The sequence below is a fragment of the Fundulus heteroclitus genome, chromosome 23, assembly GCF_011125445.2.
Source record: "Fundulus heteroclitus isolate FHET01 chromosome 23, MU-UCD_Fhet_4.1, whole genome shotgun sequence".
In the NCBI taxonomy this organism is placed as follows: domain Eukaryota; kingdom Metazoa; phylum Chordata; class Actinopteri; order Cyprinodontiformes; family Fundulidae; genus Fundulus; species Fundulus heteroclitus.
The window spans coordinates 8,238,363-8,256,931 of NC_046383.1; the positions used below are offsets into that span (position 1 = coordinate 8,238,363).

General features: G+C 40.8%; 1 protein-coding gene across 3 annotated transcripts in view; it reads left to right on the plus strand.

The window, feature by feature from the left end:
• The window catches only part of glra1 (glycine receptor, alpha 1), a 155,214-nt gene that overhangs the window by 44,242 nt on the left and 92,403 nt on the right, over positions 1-18,569 (plus strand). For 2 of the 3 annotated variants that reach the window (XM_036127006.1, XM_036127005.1), the window contains one exon: positions 16,048-16,086. The exons of the other annotated variant lie outside the window; for it this stretch is intronic. In XM_036127006.1, the coding sequence (XP_035982899.1) occupies positions 16,048-16,086 (39 nt within the window). The remainder of the gene's footprint in view (positions 1-16,047; positions 16,087-18,569) is intronic. 3 annotated transcript variants of the gene reach the window in all.

Consider the following 18,569-nt stretch of genomic DNA (forward strand, 5'->3'; position numbering starts at 1 on the left):
TACTTCAGTTGTATATACTTTAAAGTTGATCAAGTTCAAGTAAGAATGTCATATTATTTGAGTTCTCATTAGAGCAGCTTGCTTAGAGATCACAAGCAAATTCAATAAATTGTATTCTCTCATCATTTGTTGTAGCAAACCTTTGACTTTGAGTTTAGGAACCCTTGATCTAGAGCGTCAAAAGCAACACTCATCTTTTTTACTGATCTTATTAGCAAGCCTGAAGGTCACTCCAAGCATTTGCTAGCTAGCTCACTACTTAAGTGAATCCCAACCTAAGAGATGAGCTGGAGAGCTCATGGGGGTGCTTTTCACTTTACTAGATATTGAAATTAAATAAAAACTCCTTTACTTGCCCTTTTATCTGAAGCTAATGCCTTAATCACAAATCAAGATCGGGAGTGGGGGTACTTTTGGGGATAATTTTGCTTTTAACACAGTAGGTTCCTCAATTTTCTAGATCTCATCAACAATGATGGGGTTGCCACCTATTTGTTTTTATAACACTTACAAACAGAAAAATCTCTGTCAGGGTTAGGTGAAATGCAGGTATAGGAAGAAGAAAACTCTTTCTTAGATTTCTTTACTTTTTTTTCTTGTCTGACTGGATATCACCCAGCTCAGTTTTTAAGTTGTTACAGTTTCAGTCACAAAGTATCAAATTTAACTTTGTAGCTGGTGTTCAGCAGGTGTCTTCTGCTTAAAATAAGTTGTAAAAATTTGAATGGCAAACACCATTTTTTGTGTGTGTTTGATATCAATGTTAATCTACAAGCAAACATCACACAGATTTTTTTTTTCCCTAAATGTTTCTCCTAGCCTACACACTTTCCCTTCTGGTGAAATTAGCACCACCCAATCTACTTTTGCTACAAGGCAACAGCAGACTTAAGGCAGGGAGGGAAACGTGAGAGGAATGAGATGAGATTTGCCCAAAGCTACGAATATAGTACCAGCATGAGAGGAAATTACAGTGATCATGACTCGGGGCGTCCACTGTGCGAGCAGAAAGCTTCCGATTGATTTAACAGGTTCCTCCATTGGAGTGCGGAGAGGAAACACTGCTGACACATTCAGGACAAGCCATTTATAATCCATGAATTCATCCATCCTTTCATTCTCTCTCTCCCGCTGCTTTGTCATTCTTATAATAGTATACTCCCCTCCCCTTTTTCCACTCCCATCCTTCATTCATGTTTGGAAAGCGTCCATTCTCCTTAAACCAAAAAGCACTTTTATTGTTCTTTGATCCTATTTTTTGTACTTTCCATAGCCCTGTCTCTATGCTTATTTGCTTCCTCTTCCTTTTTCTTATTATAGCGTTGAGTTCTCCTCATATAAGCTCCTTGTCTGTTTCCCCAGATGAAAAGGTCTCACACACATAGATGCATAAATCCATCTTGTCCTTTTCTGTCCTCCAATCCACCTCCTCCCTACCTTTTTCTCATTGTTTAACCATCACTAAGTCCTGAAACAAAAAGGGACCTCTTTAACTCAACTGACCGGGTGGACAGGCAGCACTGGAGCTCTCTGAGCAAAATAAGGCTGCTCAACTTCTCAAACTGGAACTCTGATCTGCTTCTCTCTGTGATGATACCTCACACAGTGCTGGAAAGATGAATGAGTTTGTAGGGGAGTGAGCGATAGGGAATCAGAGTGTGTTTATTGGGGTCTATGTGCCCCAACCCCCCCACCCCTCTTGCGCTGAATGTGTCTTGATGAATGGCACAGACTGATGCTATAACGCCCCTTTTCCTCTCTGCCATGACCTCGTCCTTCCTCATCACTCAATCTGAGCAGCAGCAAGGACGACGGCAGCAACTATGCCCCCAGTTTTAGGTCCGATCAGAAATAGATGAGCTGGCTAACACTGCCACCGCGTTACTCCTCTTTCTCCTTCAAAAAATCCCCTGCAAGGCAGCTGCCAGTGCTTGAAAACACACAGAACATGTTGAGTGTCCTAAACTTAGTGCATCCCGTGTTCTAGTTTAAATTTATTGAAGAATAGTCCTTTTGATATGGGACTCAAGTAAGTAATAAAATACATATAGAACATCAAAACATAATATTAATTGAGATTATTCATGAATAGATAAGGGCAGAAAACACAAACACTCATTCTGTTTACAGCCCACAACATCAACAAAACAACTAAATCCCAATTTGAAGGAATAGCTTCATTAGGTGGGATTCCATTTAAAAGTAATAAGCAATAAACACATTATCTACAGTAGACAGTCCTCTTAGGGTGTATCTCAATTCAAGGACTGTCTCCTTCGAAGGCCACATTTGTAGGCCGATTACGTCACAGTGCAGGGACGAAGGATGTCCAGACTCACCACTCCTTCTATTGGGCTTGACACACGGGGAGCGACAAACAACAGTGACCAATGGCTTTCATTGCCATCATGGTGTACCCTCAATACATGGGACGCGACAACAATGGCAGCGTTTTAAATTGAGCTGTTGGATTGCTTGTATCCCAGAAATTTTATTGGTTATGAATTTGGAGGGCTTTTGATATTTCAAATGCAGTCCGTGACCGACCAAGATGAAGAGTCAGAAGACATTTCTGGAATTGACTGAGGTCTTGCTTTTATGTCAACTCTAGAAAAGAAAAATACAACCGGGTTCATCCTATGTTACGGACAAGGAAACAACCTGGAAAGTATCACCATTTCGTATCACCATCAGCGACAGTGACAAAAGTTGAACATTGTTAAATTTTCTTGTCTTGTGTTGAAAGCCAGCGTGTGCACGTCAACGTGTACGAGGTTTAAACATGTATTCACATGCATGAATTTCAGCTTGGCTGGAAGAGGGCAAGTGATTGTTCCCTCATTGCATAAGTTCCATTTGAAATGAATGGAGAGGGAGCAATGTCGCTCCCCGTGTGTCAAGCCCATGAAGCTCCTTCAAATGTGTCTGACGTATTTTCCCCGATTTGAAAGATGAATGGTGTATTCTCCATGGCCCACCCAATCCCATGACTCATTGTGAGTTGAAGAGAATTGTTCAGACGGAAACAGCAATGGGGGAGAGCCGTGAAAAGCTGTGAATAAAGTTGGATATATTACGCTTGCTGTGACATAAAAGGAACTTCAGAAAAAGTTTTTAGGCAAGAAGTTAGCTATGTTAACCTGACATATCTGCTCGGTGTGTTGACATATCGGTTAATTTTACAAATGCTTGGACGTGCTTGGAGATGTGCACTGCAGCCAGCTCGCCTCGCCTGAAATGGGACACACCCATATGATCTTTATTTTGGGCAAATATAGACGAGTTTTATGCAAATATGGATTGACAACAGTTTACTGTGACAGTTACTATGTTTGTTACCTTTCCTGTTACTTCCTTGTGTTACTGCCCGTTTCCCTGTCTGTGCTCTATGTTCTGTTCTCCTTGTGCCACACTGTGAGTTTGTGCCTTTTGTTATCATTAAAATCATTCAATTCATCATGCCAGTCCCGATATCCTGTCTATGCTTTTGTTCAGCTCCTAAATCACAACTTTTGACAGTATCAAGCCAAATATTGGACCAAGGAGGCTGTCACTATCCACACCCTGCTAAGCTGCACTGTTGGATGCAGCAGTTCCTGGAGAAGGGTAATGATTGATATGTTGATGATGTAGAGATCCTGCCTTCTCTACAGCTGCTTGAAGAGATGGAGCGTACTTTTGGGGGTCCTAAGCTGGTGTTGGTGACACCAGGTTTAGGTCTTAGGGACTTTCAAAGGACATCCCATGTTGTACCTAATCCCTGGACAAGCCTTCAGATCAGCACCAAAGATGCCAGGAAGCCCAGTCCTCGTTTCAACCACCACTCCAACCTCCTCCACCACCTGTTTCAGCTCCATTTTTTTCCTTTTCATTCCACTATAGCCTCCACATCCTTGTATGCTGCAGCTTTCTCGCCCTGGTCTTCTGCAGCAAAAGCGAGTTCCCACATTTGCAAGGGCAGCAGCATCTGCATCAGAACTCCCACTGTGCAGCCTTTGGTCTCAGTACCACCATCTTCATCTCCTGCACTATCATCACCACCATCATCATCACCACCAACTGCACCTCTTGCTCCATCAATATAATTGTTACCATACGCTCCTCCTCTTTAGCTTGATACAGCTCCACTTGAGCTTCACATTTCTGATCCAGGGTACTCTCAGGGGGTTAAGGATGACCCACCTCATATTCCTATTCCTGAGTTTTCTGACAAGGGTATCCAGGTGGATACGTTTTGTGTTCCTATTTTCATTTTCTCTGACAAGGAGGTCCAGGTGGCCTCACTTCCATCTGTACCTGAGCTCTGTCAAGAGTTCTCCTGGCCTTCACGTTGCTCCCCAGGGCTCCATCCTAGGTGTCAGTGTCCTGTGGACCAGTCTCCACAGTTTTACCGTGGATCCAGCATCCGTTGGACAAGTCTCCAGAGCTCCACTCTGGGTTCCAGTGTCCTCTTTACAGAAGAGTCTTTAGAGCTCTTCTGAATGTTATCCCAGTATCGTGGCTGGCCTTCACTTGTGTTTGTCTGCTCATCACCATGTTGTGTTTTTGCCAAATCCTGTTCATTTCTCTGTGTTTATTATTGTCTTCAAGATAATGCTGTATTTGTATATTCCTGTGTTTGGTTCTCTGGATATTATCGTTAATCCCCCTTGGGTTAGAATTTGTCTTTCCTCCTTGATTAAGTGTTTCCTTGTGTCTTGTTTCAGCTCCTCTGTGTTAATTAGTCTCCCTCCCTCAGTCTCCCGGCTTACCTTCTGCCTCCGCTGCTCCTCATTATCCTTTGAGTAACTCACGGCTTTAAATGTCATCCTCCATATTCCCTTCTTCATCTAAGTTCAATGTTGGCAATTGTTCTCGGCTGGATCTTCCCCTTACCATGTCCGTTACTTTCCCGTGTTACTGCCTTTTTCTCTGTTCGTGCTTCATGCTATGTTCTCCTTGTGCCAAGCTGTAAGTTGTTGCCTTTTTTTTTTCAGTACAATTTTTTTAATTCATCATGTCGCTCCTGAGATCCTGTCTGCACTTTGGTCCACACTACCTGCTAACCGGTTGTTTGTGTGCATGCCGGGAAAAAGCTGTGATTAAGAATAAGACTGAGCCTTTAATCAACAACCATTCAAGGTGTGTTAGGAATGAGAAAAGCAATGAGTATATGAAAAGGCACTTCATCTCCACTGTTAAGTATAATGGAGGCTTTGTGATGCTGTGGGACGTTTTCTTTTCCAAAGCTCCTAGGAACCTTTTGAGAATGTATACTAAAATGAACTTTGGAAATCAGGTATAATCTGCCAGTAAACTCAAAAAGGATTGCCAATGGGTCTCACAACAAGACAATGATCCAAATCAACAAAGAAATGCTTTTCAGACACAAAATCAACCATTTTCAAAGGCCATCATAGGTAATGTCTGACCTAAATCCTTTAAGAACTTTTGGGATGAGCAGCAGAGAAGAGAGCATTGGACCTTTAGGACTCCTGACAATCTAGATATTGCCCCAAGTAGACTTATCAAGGTTCCCTTTTTCTGTTTGCTCCGACAAACAGAAAAGTTAAAGCCATACTAAACACATAATTAATTTTTGAGTGATGCAGGACCTTTTGAAAATAGCACTGTCGTAAACTCGCTGCCCTCCGTGAGCCCACCACATCCCAGAGCTACAGAGCACTGTCACTCTCAAAGGAGTTAGACAAAGAGACATAAAGAGATGTGTGTATGCGGACGGATGTACCTGGCTCTCAGTGAGTCCCGTGCAATGCAGCGTGGGTGAGTCTATTTTAGCTCTTGTTTATCTATTCTGTAGGGGACAAGGAGGAGGAGAAGAGAGAGAGAGAGAGAGAGAGAGAGAGAGAGGGGCTCCATCTGAATACCTTTAATAATAGCTTCTAGTTCCTTTTCCTAGCTCCAGTTCCTTGGCCCTCCATGACGTCAACAGTACGACAAAATTTTGGGTCTTTACTATTCTGAGCATCATTGATTTAATCAGAGCACTGCTCAGGATCATCACTCTGAACACCTACTCGCCGACCACTGTCACGTCAACAGTACGAACGCTATTGTGGGGAGGAAAGGAGCTCCGGACTGCTGCGCTGAATTCAGACAGCCTTTAACTTCAATGTCATACGTGACGAAATCGCACATGGATGATGTGAACTAAATCCGGGCCTGCAGCCTTCCGAAAATGAACTACAAAATGCGGGATCTCTTCTCTCCGGACATTTTGATTTCCGTTGATGAGACGTCATGTCACGCAATGAATTGTGGGATACCTAAAGGGTTCTTATCGCCGGTAAGGAACGTTGCGGGTTTCCTAGGCAAAACTAGCCATGGGAGGGACCTTAAAGGCTACTTTTCCTACCTCCTTCCTTACTGACTGCACTATTCAGACAGCACTTATTATGGCAACCGCTGACGCACTTCCACTTTGGCCACCTTGCTCTATAAGGGTATTCGGATTGAGCCAGAGAGAGATGTGTGTATGTGGACGCATCGGCTCGCTGTCTGTAGTGCATTGGGAGCGGGTCTATTTATAGCTCTTGAACTAGTTGCTTATTTGTTGGCCAAATAAGAGACTTCACAGTAAAAAAACAAACAAAAAAAAGCCCAATAAACCGAAGCCTGCGACTCACAAAATTTACAAGAGAAAAAAAAAAAAAACAGCCTTCGCTTATAACAAGCAAACTTGGTAACACTGCTATTGATGCCAATGGCCTTACATTGGACTGCCTTAAAACAGTTAATTTTAATGCAGGAACAAGAACAGAGCCGCAAGACCGCCTCCGTGTCGTCAGACAGAAAGTTGCAAATGTGTTTATTTGGCCAAAGACACTAGTTGGATATGGCAGACCCTTCAATCGTCTCATAAACTCTTAGATTACCATCACAAGGACTTAGAACAGGGTATATTAAGGTAAAAAGGTTACTTAAAGGAGAAGACTAAGTGTTTTCCTGTTGGCAAAACTGAGTTTTAGCAACTGATGAGATTGTTCAAACCTTTTCACCATAAACTTCTAAATCTATATACATTTATTCTGAAGGCTTTTTAAACCTCTACCTCCCAATTACATTGTGAACCTCTCATATAATTGATGCAGTTCATGCCTAACATACCTTCAGACAGACCCATGCACAAAATATTACCTATCCAATTTCTCAGGTGTTTCCCAGCTGTAGATAGCATCATAATGAAGCTTTCATAATTTACATTCTTGTAAAAGACATTAACAATCTCAATGGATTTCTCTCCTGGGAAAGTAAAGTTTGATTAAATTATTTAAATAATTTTAGTTACCTGTAAAGGAACACTGTGTTTGAGTTTTTTACGACTGTAGTGGTTAAAACATTCACAGGACATTCTAAAAAAGGTCACTAGTGTGTGGTTTATCAGAAGATTGGGTCATTTTATTATATAGCTGAGGACTTTATAAAAAATAAACGATGTTCATGGACAATATCAGCTTTGTCTAGAGCCAGGGAGGTTGGTCAAGAGACAAGATCCAGAAGATTCTCTATGTAGAAAATATGTTGTCCAATCAAAGGCACTATGGCTGCATTCCTTCTGGGTATTTCTTGAATCCTTTGAATTGTCAATGTCTGTTCGAAGTTGTCATGTAAATTCTTTGAAACCTTTGACAAAATTTTGGGTCTTTACTATTCTGAGCATCACTGATTTAAACAGAGCACTGCTCAGGATCATCACTCTGAACACCTACTCGCCGACCTCTGTCACTACCTAACTAGGATGCTCTTTGGTAACAGCTGCTGGTTAACTTCAACCTTTTATGCCCATTCAGTGATCAGATGGGGTCTCAAACTTGTTTTTTGTATCGGTCATTCATAGTGGTATCTTAAAAAAAAAACAGTGTTGTTAAGACAAAATATAACAGATAGTGAGCACAAATGAATTGCACCCTCCACTACTTTCCATCGCACCTACTGGATGACAGTGTTATTAGCAATATTTACTTAAATGGTGACTTAAGTGATTAAGTCAGTAACCCCTCGCCAACTTAACTCTGGGTGGTATCTGGTCACATAAGCTGTTAAAAAGGAATTGTGCTGTGAAAAAACAGTGATATTGCAGCAAGTCAACACTTTTCAATGATTTCTCCACCTCTTTCCAGTCCTGCCATCTCAAAAGATAAACTACTGATTTATGTTGCATTAGGTGTTTTTTTTATATATAATGGTCCTTGTGGGCCTCCTTGCTCTTCAGAGTAAACAACCACATACTTTTAGTAATTTTTTAATCTAAAGATGATGACAGTTGAACTGTTTCTACAGCTAGAATTGTGTCTTAGAGCTCTGACCACCCATTAGCGTATGCCTCTGGGAAGATTAAATCTGACGAATCTAATCTGAACTGTGCTCCAAATCTCTATGTATGCAAAATCAAAACATTATCGCAAATTTTTTTCTGCAGGTAAAATACTAACATATAGAATTCTTTCAAAACCAAAGAAGCAAGAGAACAGAAGAGGGGAAATGTATGATTTGGGAGGATTTTTTGGCCCCACTGAGCAGCTACAGTAGTTTTCCTCTTTCAGCTGTCATCCTTTCTGTCACTCTGCTCACTCAGCTGATTTGGCAATGCTCTCTCCTTCTGTTTGCTCTGAAATCCCCACGATGGACGTAAAAGAAAAAAAAAAAAATCCCTCTGAAAATCCACCGCCGTGTCACTTCACCACTGAGCACTGAACAAGTGGATATGAGTCCAGTATTAACAGTCAGGGAGTATGCTCAGCATCCTGTACTTCTTTTACCTTTTCTTTTTCACAGCTGGAGCTCTTGTTGTTGCACACAGCGTCTCCTTTTCTCCTTGCCAGAGTTGAATGTGTCAACGTGGGACGGTAGTTATTAGCTGTCAGAGCTTGACGTTCATTTGGTCTTATCAGCACTTGTTTAATGGCTACTTAATGGGATTAATGGGCATAAGGTAATGAGTGAGGGATGGGGTACTGGCTGAAGAGGGGAAAATGGATGGTTGAGGGAGCAAGGAGACGGGAGGAAAAGCAACAATGCTAATGGCTTACAGACTTGGAGGGAGTTGTTTAGAAAAAAATAATTTGGTAGATACAGAAAATGGCAGCAGTGCAGCTCAAGCTTTAGAGGCAAACAGATTATTTTACCTTTCTGTTTGTACCATGTAGTACTGGTACCCTGCTGAATTCAGCAGGGGTTTTAGCAACTGATCAGTTTTGTTATGGAGCAACTCTGAGATCCACACTGGAATCCGCACACGTTTCTCCTGCCCTTATGTTGTGAATCACAACAAGGATCGAACTGAAAGCAGCTACAGCGAGCAGACATCCATACCCAAAGGAAGTTCCTACAGTGCTTTCAGTATTCCAGAAAACAGACCAATCCAAACTGAGCCGATAAACTTAGTTTGGCAGAGCACTGACCCAAACAGGGAATTTAAATGTCGTCAGAGTTGTAGCACTCCCTTAAGTTATCACACAGATATTGATTATGCTTCATCATCTAGCAGGCTGAGACAAACTGACAGGGGAAGTGATGAGAAGAATACAGAGAAGGTTAATCATAAAATTAAGCCATAAATCTCGGGTCACGCAAGGCTTTCTTAAATATAGTCTATACAGGGAAATGATGAGCAAAAATCAAAAACCTGCTCAGATTCTGCAGCAAATTCAGCAGTTACAGTAGCTTCAATTGAATATCTGATCTATTTGTATTTGCTACAGATAGGTCCTATCATTATTGTTTTTTTGTTGGTTTTTTTTGCGATCTAAAGATAGCAGAAACATGGGGCCTCTTTAGCTTGAGGTGGTGCAAAGCTAATCTGGGATGTGTAAGAAGACTTGACGGCTACATTACTCTGCCGTCCTCCCTCAACAGTCCACCCATCCACAGCTAATAAGTTTAAGGGAAGGGGAATACAGCTTTATTAAAGGCCGTTCAGTCCTCTTGTGAATCCGATCACGCTTCTAATTACGAGCTTGAGGGAAAAAGAGGCTGCAAGCCTGCTGCACTGTTATAAAAAGGCTTCCAAAGAGGTTCTGTTTACTCCTGTGACACAACCATGAAGATGGTGAGAAGCTGTTTCCATGTTTGTTTTGTTGAAAGTAGACAGGAGAAATGAAAAATAAATAAAAAAAATCAAAGAAAAAATGCAATTAACTACAAAGCCTGAAAAAGGAAATTATTACTCCTGGGGGTCAGTCTCTGCCTCAAGGGGGTTTCAAGTAGCTTTGTGTTTTATTTATAAGCGATGACAGGATGGAGCAGAAGACGGATAGTTGGATTAGTTTTAATTAAATGTAAATTATTGTGAATACATTAAAAAAAAGTTTTACAATAGCTTTTCTTGGGTTTTATTTTTTGTCAGTAGTTGAAGTGAAGAATGAAGAGAGATGGAGGCTCCATCCGGAAATGTATCATTATAGTTCCTAGCTCCTGTTCCTTGATCGTTCATAGGGTCCACAGTAAGAGCTCGAAGAGGAAAGGAACTTTAAACTGTTGTGCCGATTTTTGACAGCCTGTAACTCCGACATCATTACGTGACAGAAACGCACATAGATGATTCTAGTCAAATCCAGGCCTGCAGCCTTCCAAAAATAAACTACAAAGTGCGCACTCCTCTCTTAGGACATTTTTGTTTATTTCGGTGAGGTGGGCTGTGCACATACATCATGTCACGCAAAGGATTGTGGGATTCCTTACAGCTCTTTAGCACCGGTGAGGGACATAGCAAGGTTCCTACGCTAAAGGAGCTGGTAGAGGACACAGAAAGGCTCCTTTTCCTACCTCCTTCCTTACAGACTGCCCTATTCGGACGGCTATCATGGCGACTACTGATGCCCTTCCGTTTGGGCTAAAGAGTCCTTACCCAAAAGACGTTTTTGGATGCTGACCGTTTACGAATGACGAAAAAAATATTTTTGCTGATGAAGATAAAGACAGCTTTTGGGATATTTAGAGACATCTTAATTTTAATTTTAGTTGAAAGTTTTTTATGAACAAGATACTAAGTTCCTCTGTTTCTTTTTTTTTATTTTAAGGTCTGGCAAGATCTTAAAAAATAATTTTACACTCTGGCAAGATCTTAAAAAGCATGTTTTCCAGCCCTTCGTTCCACTTATGAGGAAACTATTTTCATTTATCCTACAACAAATATTAAATAGGACATTTTACAACAATGTCTGCTGTTCTCCACTGAACATATGGCCCCATAATGCAGTGTTTACTATGTACTACGCTTTCTGTAGAAAAGGGATGTTAACCTTTGGGGGTTTAAAATATAACAAAGCTTCTCATCTTTTGTCAGATTATCAGTATAAATATTTCAGTTAGTAAGAACTGTATTTATAAAATGGTAAAATGGTATGTATGTTTTACATTGAGTAAAATCACATCCTTGGTTAATTAGTTTAGTTTACATAATATTACATATTACACTTATTCAGAAAGTTAAATTGTGGTGTGAAAAAGCATTTCCCCCCTTCCGGATTTCTTGTTTTTAGCATGTTTGTCACACTTACATGTTTCAGAACATCAAACTAATTTAAATATTAGTCAAAGACAACAAAAGTAAACACAAAATGCAGTTTTAAATTAAGGTTTTAATTAGTAGAGTGGAAAAAATCTAAACTTACATGGCCCTGTGTGAATAAGTGATTACCCCCTTAACATCATAACTGTTTGGACAACCCTTTGCAGCAACAGCTGCAATCAAGCGTTAGGTCCACTCATCTGTGCCGAATTGTTGTAATTCAGCCACATTTAGACTTTTGAGGTCATGCCACAGCATCTCAATAGCATTCAGGATTTTGACTAAGCCACTCCAAAGCCTTCCTTTTGTTTTGTTTTTCAGCCATTTAGAGGTTGGCACGCTGCTGTGTTTTGAATCATTGTCCTGCTGCAGAACCAAAATTGGTTTCAGCTTGAGGTCACGAAAAGATGGCTGGACTTTCTCCTTCTGGATTTATTTCAGCAAAATTCATGGTTCCATTTATCACAGCAAGTCTTCCAGGTCCTACAGCAGCAAAACAGTCCAACTTTATCACACTTCCACTGCCATATTTTACTGTTGTAATGATGCTTTTTTTTTTTTTTAATGTGGCGATACTTTTACAGTCTTGAGGATCATCAATATGTGTTCTGGAAAAATTGAGATGAGCCTTTATGTTCTTTTAGCTCAGCAGCGTTTTTTTGTCTTGGACCTCTACCATGCGGGCCATTTTTGTCCAGTCTCTTTCTGATGGTGGGGACATGACCTCTGACCTTAACAGAGGCAAGTGAGGCCTGCAGTTCTTTGGATGTTGCTGTGGTCTATTGTGACCTCCTGGATAGTCGTCACTGAGCTTTTTGCGTAATGTTGGTCGGCCGGCCTCTCCTGGAAAGGTTCCTCACTGTTCCATGTTTTCACCATTTGGGGCTAATGACTCTCACTGTGGTTCTCTGGACTCCCACAGCTTTAGAAATGGATTTATAACCCTTTTGAAACTGATAGATCTCAATTACTTCTTTCTCATTTGTTCCAGAATTTCTTTGGATCTCGGCACAATGTCTATCTTTTGAGGATGTTTTGGTGTACTTCACTTTGTCAGGCAGGTCCTATTTAAGTGATTTCTTGATCGAGAACAGGTGTGGCAGTAATCAGGCCTGGTTGGCTAGAGAAGGTGAACTCAGGTGTGATAAACTGGGGGCGGGGGGTCACTATTAATATGTCACACAGGACCATGTAGGTTTGGATTTTTTTCCTTAATAATAAAAACCTGCATTTAAAAACTGAATGTTGTGTTTACTTGTCATGTCTTCAACTAACATTAAAATTTGTTTCCTGTTGTGAAACACTTAGGTGTGTCAAACATGAATGGGACAAACACTTTCACAGCACTGTAACTCATAAATTGCACATTTGGGATTAATTGCTATGGTTTATTTCTCTTTAATACTGCATCATTAAACAACCCAGAGTTTTATGTTTTATACACCTTTTCTGTCTACTAGCAGAATCGGACTGCCTGCAGCAGAGAGAAGCAATGCAATGATCCAAAGGACCTTTGAATGTGTTCAGTTAATTCAGGAATAAATACTTTGACTTTCACTGAACCAAGGACCAGATATTTCTTCGCATCTTGATTCAAATCCAGCTAGAAGCTCTCAGAGAGAGTTCCTACTTTTCTCTATCGTAGCGAGAGCTTTTAGGTCTAACTGTAGCTCAGATGAAAGTCCCTCTCTTCTCTGTCCCTCATGAGGTGGAGGGTTAGTCTAATGCTCATTAAACCTCCACCTCACGCCTTGCTAGATGACTAAGTGACTAACCATAACTTAACTTGCTAATTCTAAGTCAGCATTCTGGTTTTACCGCTAACGTCAACCTGGTTCATCCTGCACTAGAATACAATCCTGCGCTTGGCTCTGCTGCTGCTGCAGTGAAATGAGCCGTGTTCCTTGTTGCAAACCGGTTCAAGGAATGAACGAGGCTGGCCGTCAGTCCCGGACCGCCAGACCGTCCCTGCCCGCAGTGCGCGTAGTTGCCCAGACGACAAGGTTCCACTTGTGTGCGAATAACTATTTTTTTCAGTGTTCTTTTTCTTTTCACTCATTGTTAGGTTATGCTGGCGTGGGTAGGGATTATATGGAATACGGTATAAATAAATCTGGTTGTTTTAAAATGCAAATATTAAATCTAGTGTTAGGGTGGGACCTTAATTCACCTTTTTTACAGACGTCTAAAAGTATTTTTAGACGTCTGTAAGGTCCGGGGCAGACCTAAAGCCCTGGAAGCTCAGGTCTGACAACGCGCCTGGTCGCCTGATGAAGCACCAAAAGTTGGGAAAAAAATAATGTTTTTCATGTCAGGTGGGGAAGGGCCATAATTCAAAATGGAAAAATCACTGTGAGGTTTGGAGTGTGCGACATATACTTCTTATTTGTTGTTAGATTTATTTTACAAGCATTTTTGGTCAGGGTCCTCAAGATGTATGCAGAGTTCCAACTTTTCTTGTTGTTTGATCACAACTCTGAGTGGCGAACCTGGATGACACATGAGAACTTTGATGGCACTAAGATCTGATTTTGTTTTGTCATGAGAAGCCCAAGTTTCTTTAAACTGTTTACTTAAACGTGACATTTATAAAGCTCTCAAAATGGTCAACTTCTTATAGGGTTTGAAGTATCACTATGAGAAAGTTTTGTGTGCGCGTGCTGATTTTTATTAATATTGATAGAAGCAGGGGCCGGGGCTGATTGTGTGAAATATTCCTGAGGACGCTGTCTAGGGGGAAGCATTCATGGCCTGTGGCTGTCAAACAGCTTGGTGCAACACCTATGGTCTTCAAGCACTCCTTTTAACAAAAGCCCATAATTTGAGAGATGCAAATGACAGAGTTTAGCCCCTTCGTTATCTAGCACAGAGGCAAGGTATTCTGTTGTATTTACATCACATCCGTAAACCCAAGAAGTTTCAATTTGAATCTAGGCATCAGCATGCATTGTCTGTGAGGAGAATTATGCTGCCAGGAAAAGATCAAAACACAGTAACTTCAACGGGCCGCCTGACCTCGAGGTTAATCCGAGGCTAAGTCTGGACACCATGAGATTCAGTCACGGACTTATTTAGATTTTAGAGTTCAAGTCATCTGCCATATTGCCATATGGTCCCAATAAATGCTTTCAATCTATTTTAAATGCCATTTCCTGTTTTTTTTAGGGGGTTGACAATGACGGATTACAGTATTCTTCTCAGACTTCTGCACAGTGATGTTACCATCATTCACAATGGCAGTTGTCAAGTACAGTGAACCAGGTTTGGTCTGGTTCAGTCAGTGCATTTCAGCTCGAAGGCAAAATAAGGCATCAGTCAGCAAATCTAAGCTTCAAAGGGTAAAAATTACTCTGAATGCACAGGACATCTTTTGCAACTTCTAAATACTGAGCGACTTGTTGTACTTGAGAAACGTTTGGTCGATGAATATACAGTATATGTTGCCTCCAAGTTAACAGATGACGAGCAAGTTTGATTGTGCTGTGGGTTTGATAGAACAACTGCTGATCAAAGCAGCAGTACAACTTTTTGTCTTTGCTCCTTGTACATTCTGGAACTTTCCAGACAAATCCAATAAATCCAATAAGCCACCAATCTTCCATGACACGTCGGGCAGAGTCCGCAGTCGAGCACTAACTTTCCCGGAGTGAACAGGGGGAAAATGCCTTATTGCTGCAGAGCAATGAATCGTTCGGCCTCTACTTCCAGTTACTTGACATTAGCAGGCTGACATTTCTCCATTATAAATCAGCCTCGCTGCAGCCCCAAAGTTCTGAAACTGAAATGATGTGACCCATTTGTGAAAGGTTACACATTTACATCATGGGCTCCATTTCAGCCAAATTACTTCAGTTTAATTATGTCCATTAAGAGCGAAAATAGGGTTTTATTCCACATTTGGAGATCATTTATGAATTTTGAGCTTTTACTACATATGGATTGAAAGAATTGTGAAGGACAAAGAATTGATTTGAGAATTGTGGTTAAAGTTGTGGATGGAAAATGCAACTTTCCATTACAATGTTGTTGGAAAGAATACAGATACAAAAGTGTTCTTCAGGGCAAATAAAGCCAAAAATGAAGCCAGTTTGACATGTAGTCTTTGCATCCCTACCCTTCCTCCTCGCCCTCCTTTCTCTCTTTGGCCTCCTGCATCTCCTTTAGTGCATTTTGCTAGTCTTATTAAAGCTCCTCTTGACAGAGCCGCATTGCAACCCTCCTCCTCCTCATCTCAGTGCATCGCCTCTCCTCTCCTGCCCGCTGCAGTATGGCAGTAGATTGTTTCCTTACAGACTCGTTGCATCTCTCCTCCCTGCTATTGCCTACCCTACTGTCCCCCTCAAGTCTGCCCCTCTGCCAGACACTCACCCCAGCTGAGTGTTGGCAGCAGAGCGACGCCTTAGATAGTCGGGCCTTGCTGTCTTGTTCGCTCGTTGATAGAAGAAGTTGTTGTTTTCCTTAACGAGGACAAACAACGTATAGTTGGTAAGGTGGTGTTAGTATTTCCTGTGTTTAATTCTGATCTGTTTTTTTATTAGAACCCAAAGGCTCCAAAACTGAAGCTACTCACAAGAAAGGTACTTTCTTTTTATTTTTCAGTTTCTTTTAGTTTAGTTTTTTTTTTTTTTTGTATTTGATTTCTTGATTAGTTTTGCCTTTTCTCTTCTTCTTTTCTTCCCTGGCCATCTTTTTTAAAGTTTAACAGACACTTGTGTAGCAATGGGGCAGTTTCCAAATGTTGAGAAGAGGAAAGAACATTGGGAATTGCCTTCCTAACATGGATGTATTGCCACGTGTTGTTGCACTCTGTATGAATTAAAGTGGTTAAGAATCTTTGTGACTGTAACCTGCAGCAGCTTATAAAGCTTCAGTCTAGTTAATTTGTTGTTCTGATGCAGATACAGTTCTCCACTAATGCCTGACATATTTTCTTTCCTTAAAACGGGGTGAGTAAGATGTTTCTTACAAGAAATACCCTGACATAGGAGACCCTTTGCAAGAATCCAACCTATTTTGACTGTAATGATTAACTGACTCTCTTAGAAAAACATAAAGTAGTTACTGTGTGACAAGTATTTTCTTCTGATTTAAAAATGCTGGACACAAACTTTTGCTTTGAAAGCGAATAATTCCCAAACTCCTCTGTCCATCTTCCCATCTCAGATGCTGGTATTACAATATGAATCTTTGTCATGACACTTTGTTGCAAAGGGTAGCAGTTATGTTAGTTTTGCAAACTGCCGAGTCTATAAAGTGAAATGAAGATGTGAATTACCTGGGGTTTACCTGGGCCTGAAAATACTTAAACATAACTTCCAAGTGTACGCAAGACACAACGGATTACACACTGTCATTGAACACAAATGGAGAACCTGTGTGTAAAACAAGTTCACCATTGCTGCTTTGCCAAGTTGAAAAGAAATTTCCTGAAAGAAGCAACTGGAATGGACATCCCAGCAAATGCGTACAGGGCTCTGAGAAAGCAAAAACCCGAGAGCTCAATTTCAGATGCTGCAGGCCTAGGATAGCATCTTCAATGGTTTATGACAAGGCATTAAGGCTTGACTGGAAAGGTTACAAAGAATCTGTTCTCTCTGAAATGTATGTGACCTCACAAATTGTTCAGATAGAAATGAAACAGATGAAACCAAAGAAGAGCTATTTGGCCATATTGCACAGCACCATATTTGGAGATAGCATATCATCTCAAAGAACTAATCATTTCAATCGCCAAGCACAGTAGCAGAGGGCAGATGATTTGGGCCTGTTTTGCAGCCAACGGGACCTGGGCACCTAGCAGTTGTTAAGTCGACAATGAACTCACCTAAATAACCGAGTATGCCAGCGTCAAATGGGAATCTGTTTGGCTACTGAAGCTCCTGACAAATGTCCACATGTCTGAAATGACGTAGGAGTTTAAGAGCCGTGCAGAAGAAAAAAAAAACATGTGCGACACTGATAAAGTACCACAAAGTTTGTGCTGCTAATGGCACTTCTAGAGACATTTCAATCATGAGCTATGCTTTATATCTTTATAAATGACAGTGTGAAATCTTTTGTGTTTTTTTACACTTGATGTTAGATTTAAATAATTTAAGATCCCAGTGGAGACCAGAACAATGTAAATGTTTGTATTTAAACCCTTGAATTGAAAGACGGCTTATTTCCTTTGCCCTCTGTAAGTTTTGGTCCAACGTGATGAAAGCTTCCGGTTATATTATCCCTGCGTTGTAATCGCATTCAAATAAATCCAAACCAGCTAAATAAAGACCCGTATGAGGTTTAACTTGCACTTGCATTGTTAAGCTTTGCAGGTCTAATGTGTTTTTTAGAGGTACCCTGTGACACACATCTGGACCCTGGTCAATGGTCCTGACTCAGCACAACCGCTGTTAAACTAAAATGCTTTATCCGAAGCAACGTTTGGATCAATGTGGCCTTCTGCAGGGAGAAACAAAACATGCCAAAGAAAAAGTTTCAGAGAGAACATCTTCTGGGCGTCCTTCCAAACTGTGTAAGCATCTTCAGGACTGATGAAACATAATGACTCTGGCCTCCATTTTCAGAAACAGTGACTCATTTTATATTAAAACACAGCACATAAAAGGATAATACGGTACAGAGTAATAAATTTGAAGTTTTAAAATAATTCACTCCTGGTGAAAAGGAAAGGTGGTTACGTCATAGTATCGTCATCTGATCCCATCTAGTCCTCAATGTCTCCTGCTAAATTCAGACCACATTAAGTTGCGTGTTTGATCTTTATTACTTAGTTTATTTGCCACAAAAACACCTTAAAATTTCTACATTGCTCAGCTCAACCTTGAAAATCATATCAAGGCTGGAAGAAAACTCACTGAGATTTATTACCTTCTTTCCAACATTTACACTAAGACAAAAATATCCTGGAAAAACATTCTTGCCTTGTGTACCATTTGGTACACATATTTAAATATGAGTGACAACTGAATTTAGAAATCAAGTTGTAATTCAACTATTGATTTCATCAGACTATAAAGGCTGTGACTCCAGGACACTACGTTGCATAAGGGGTGCAACC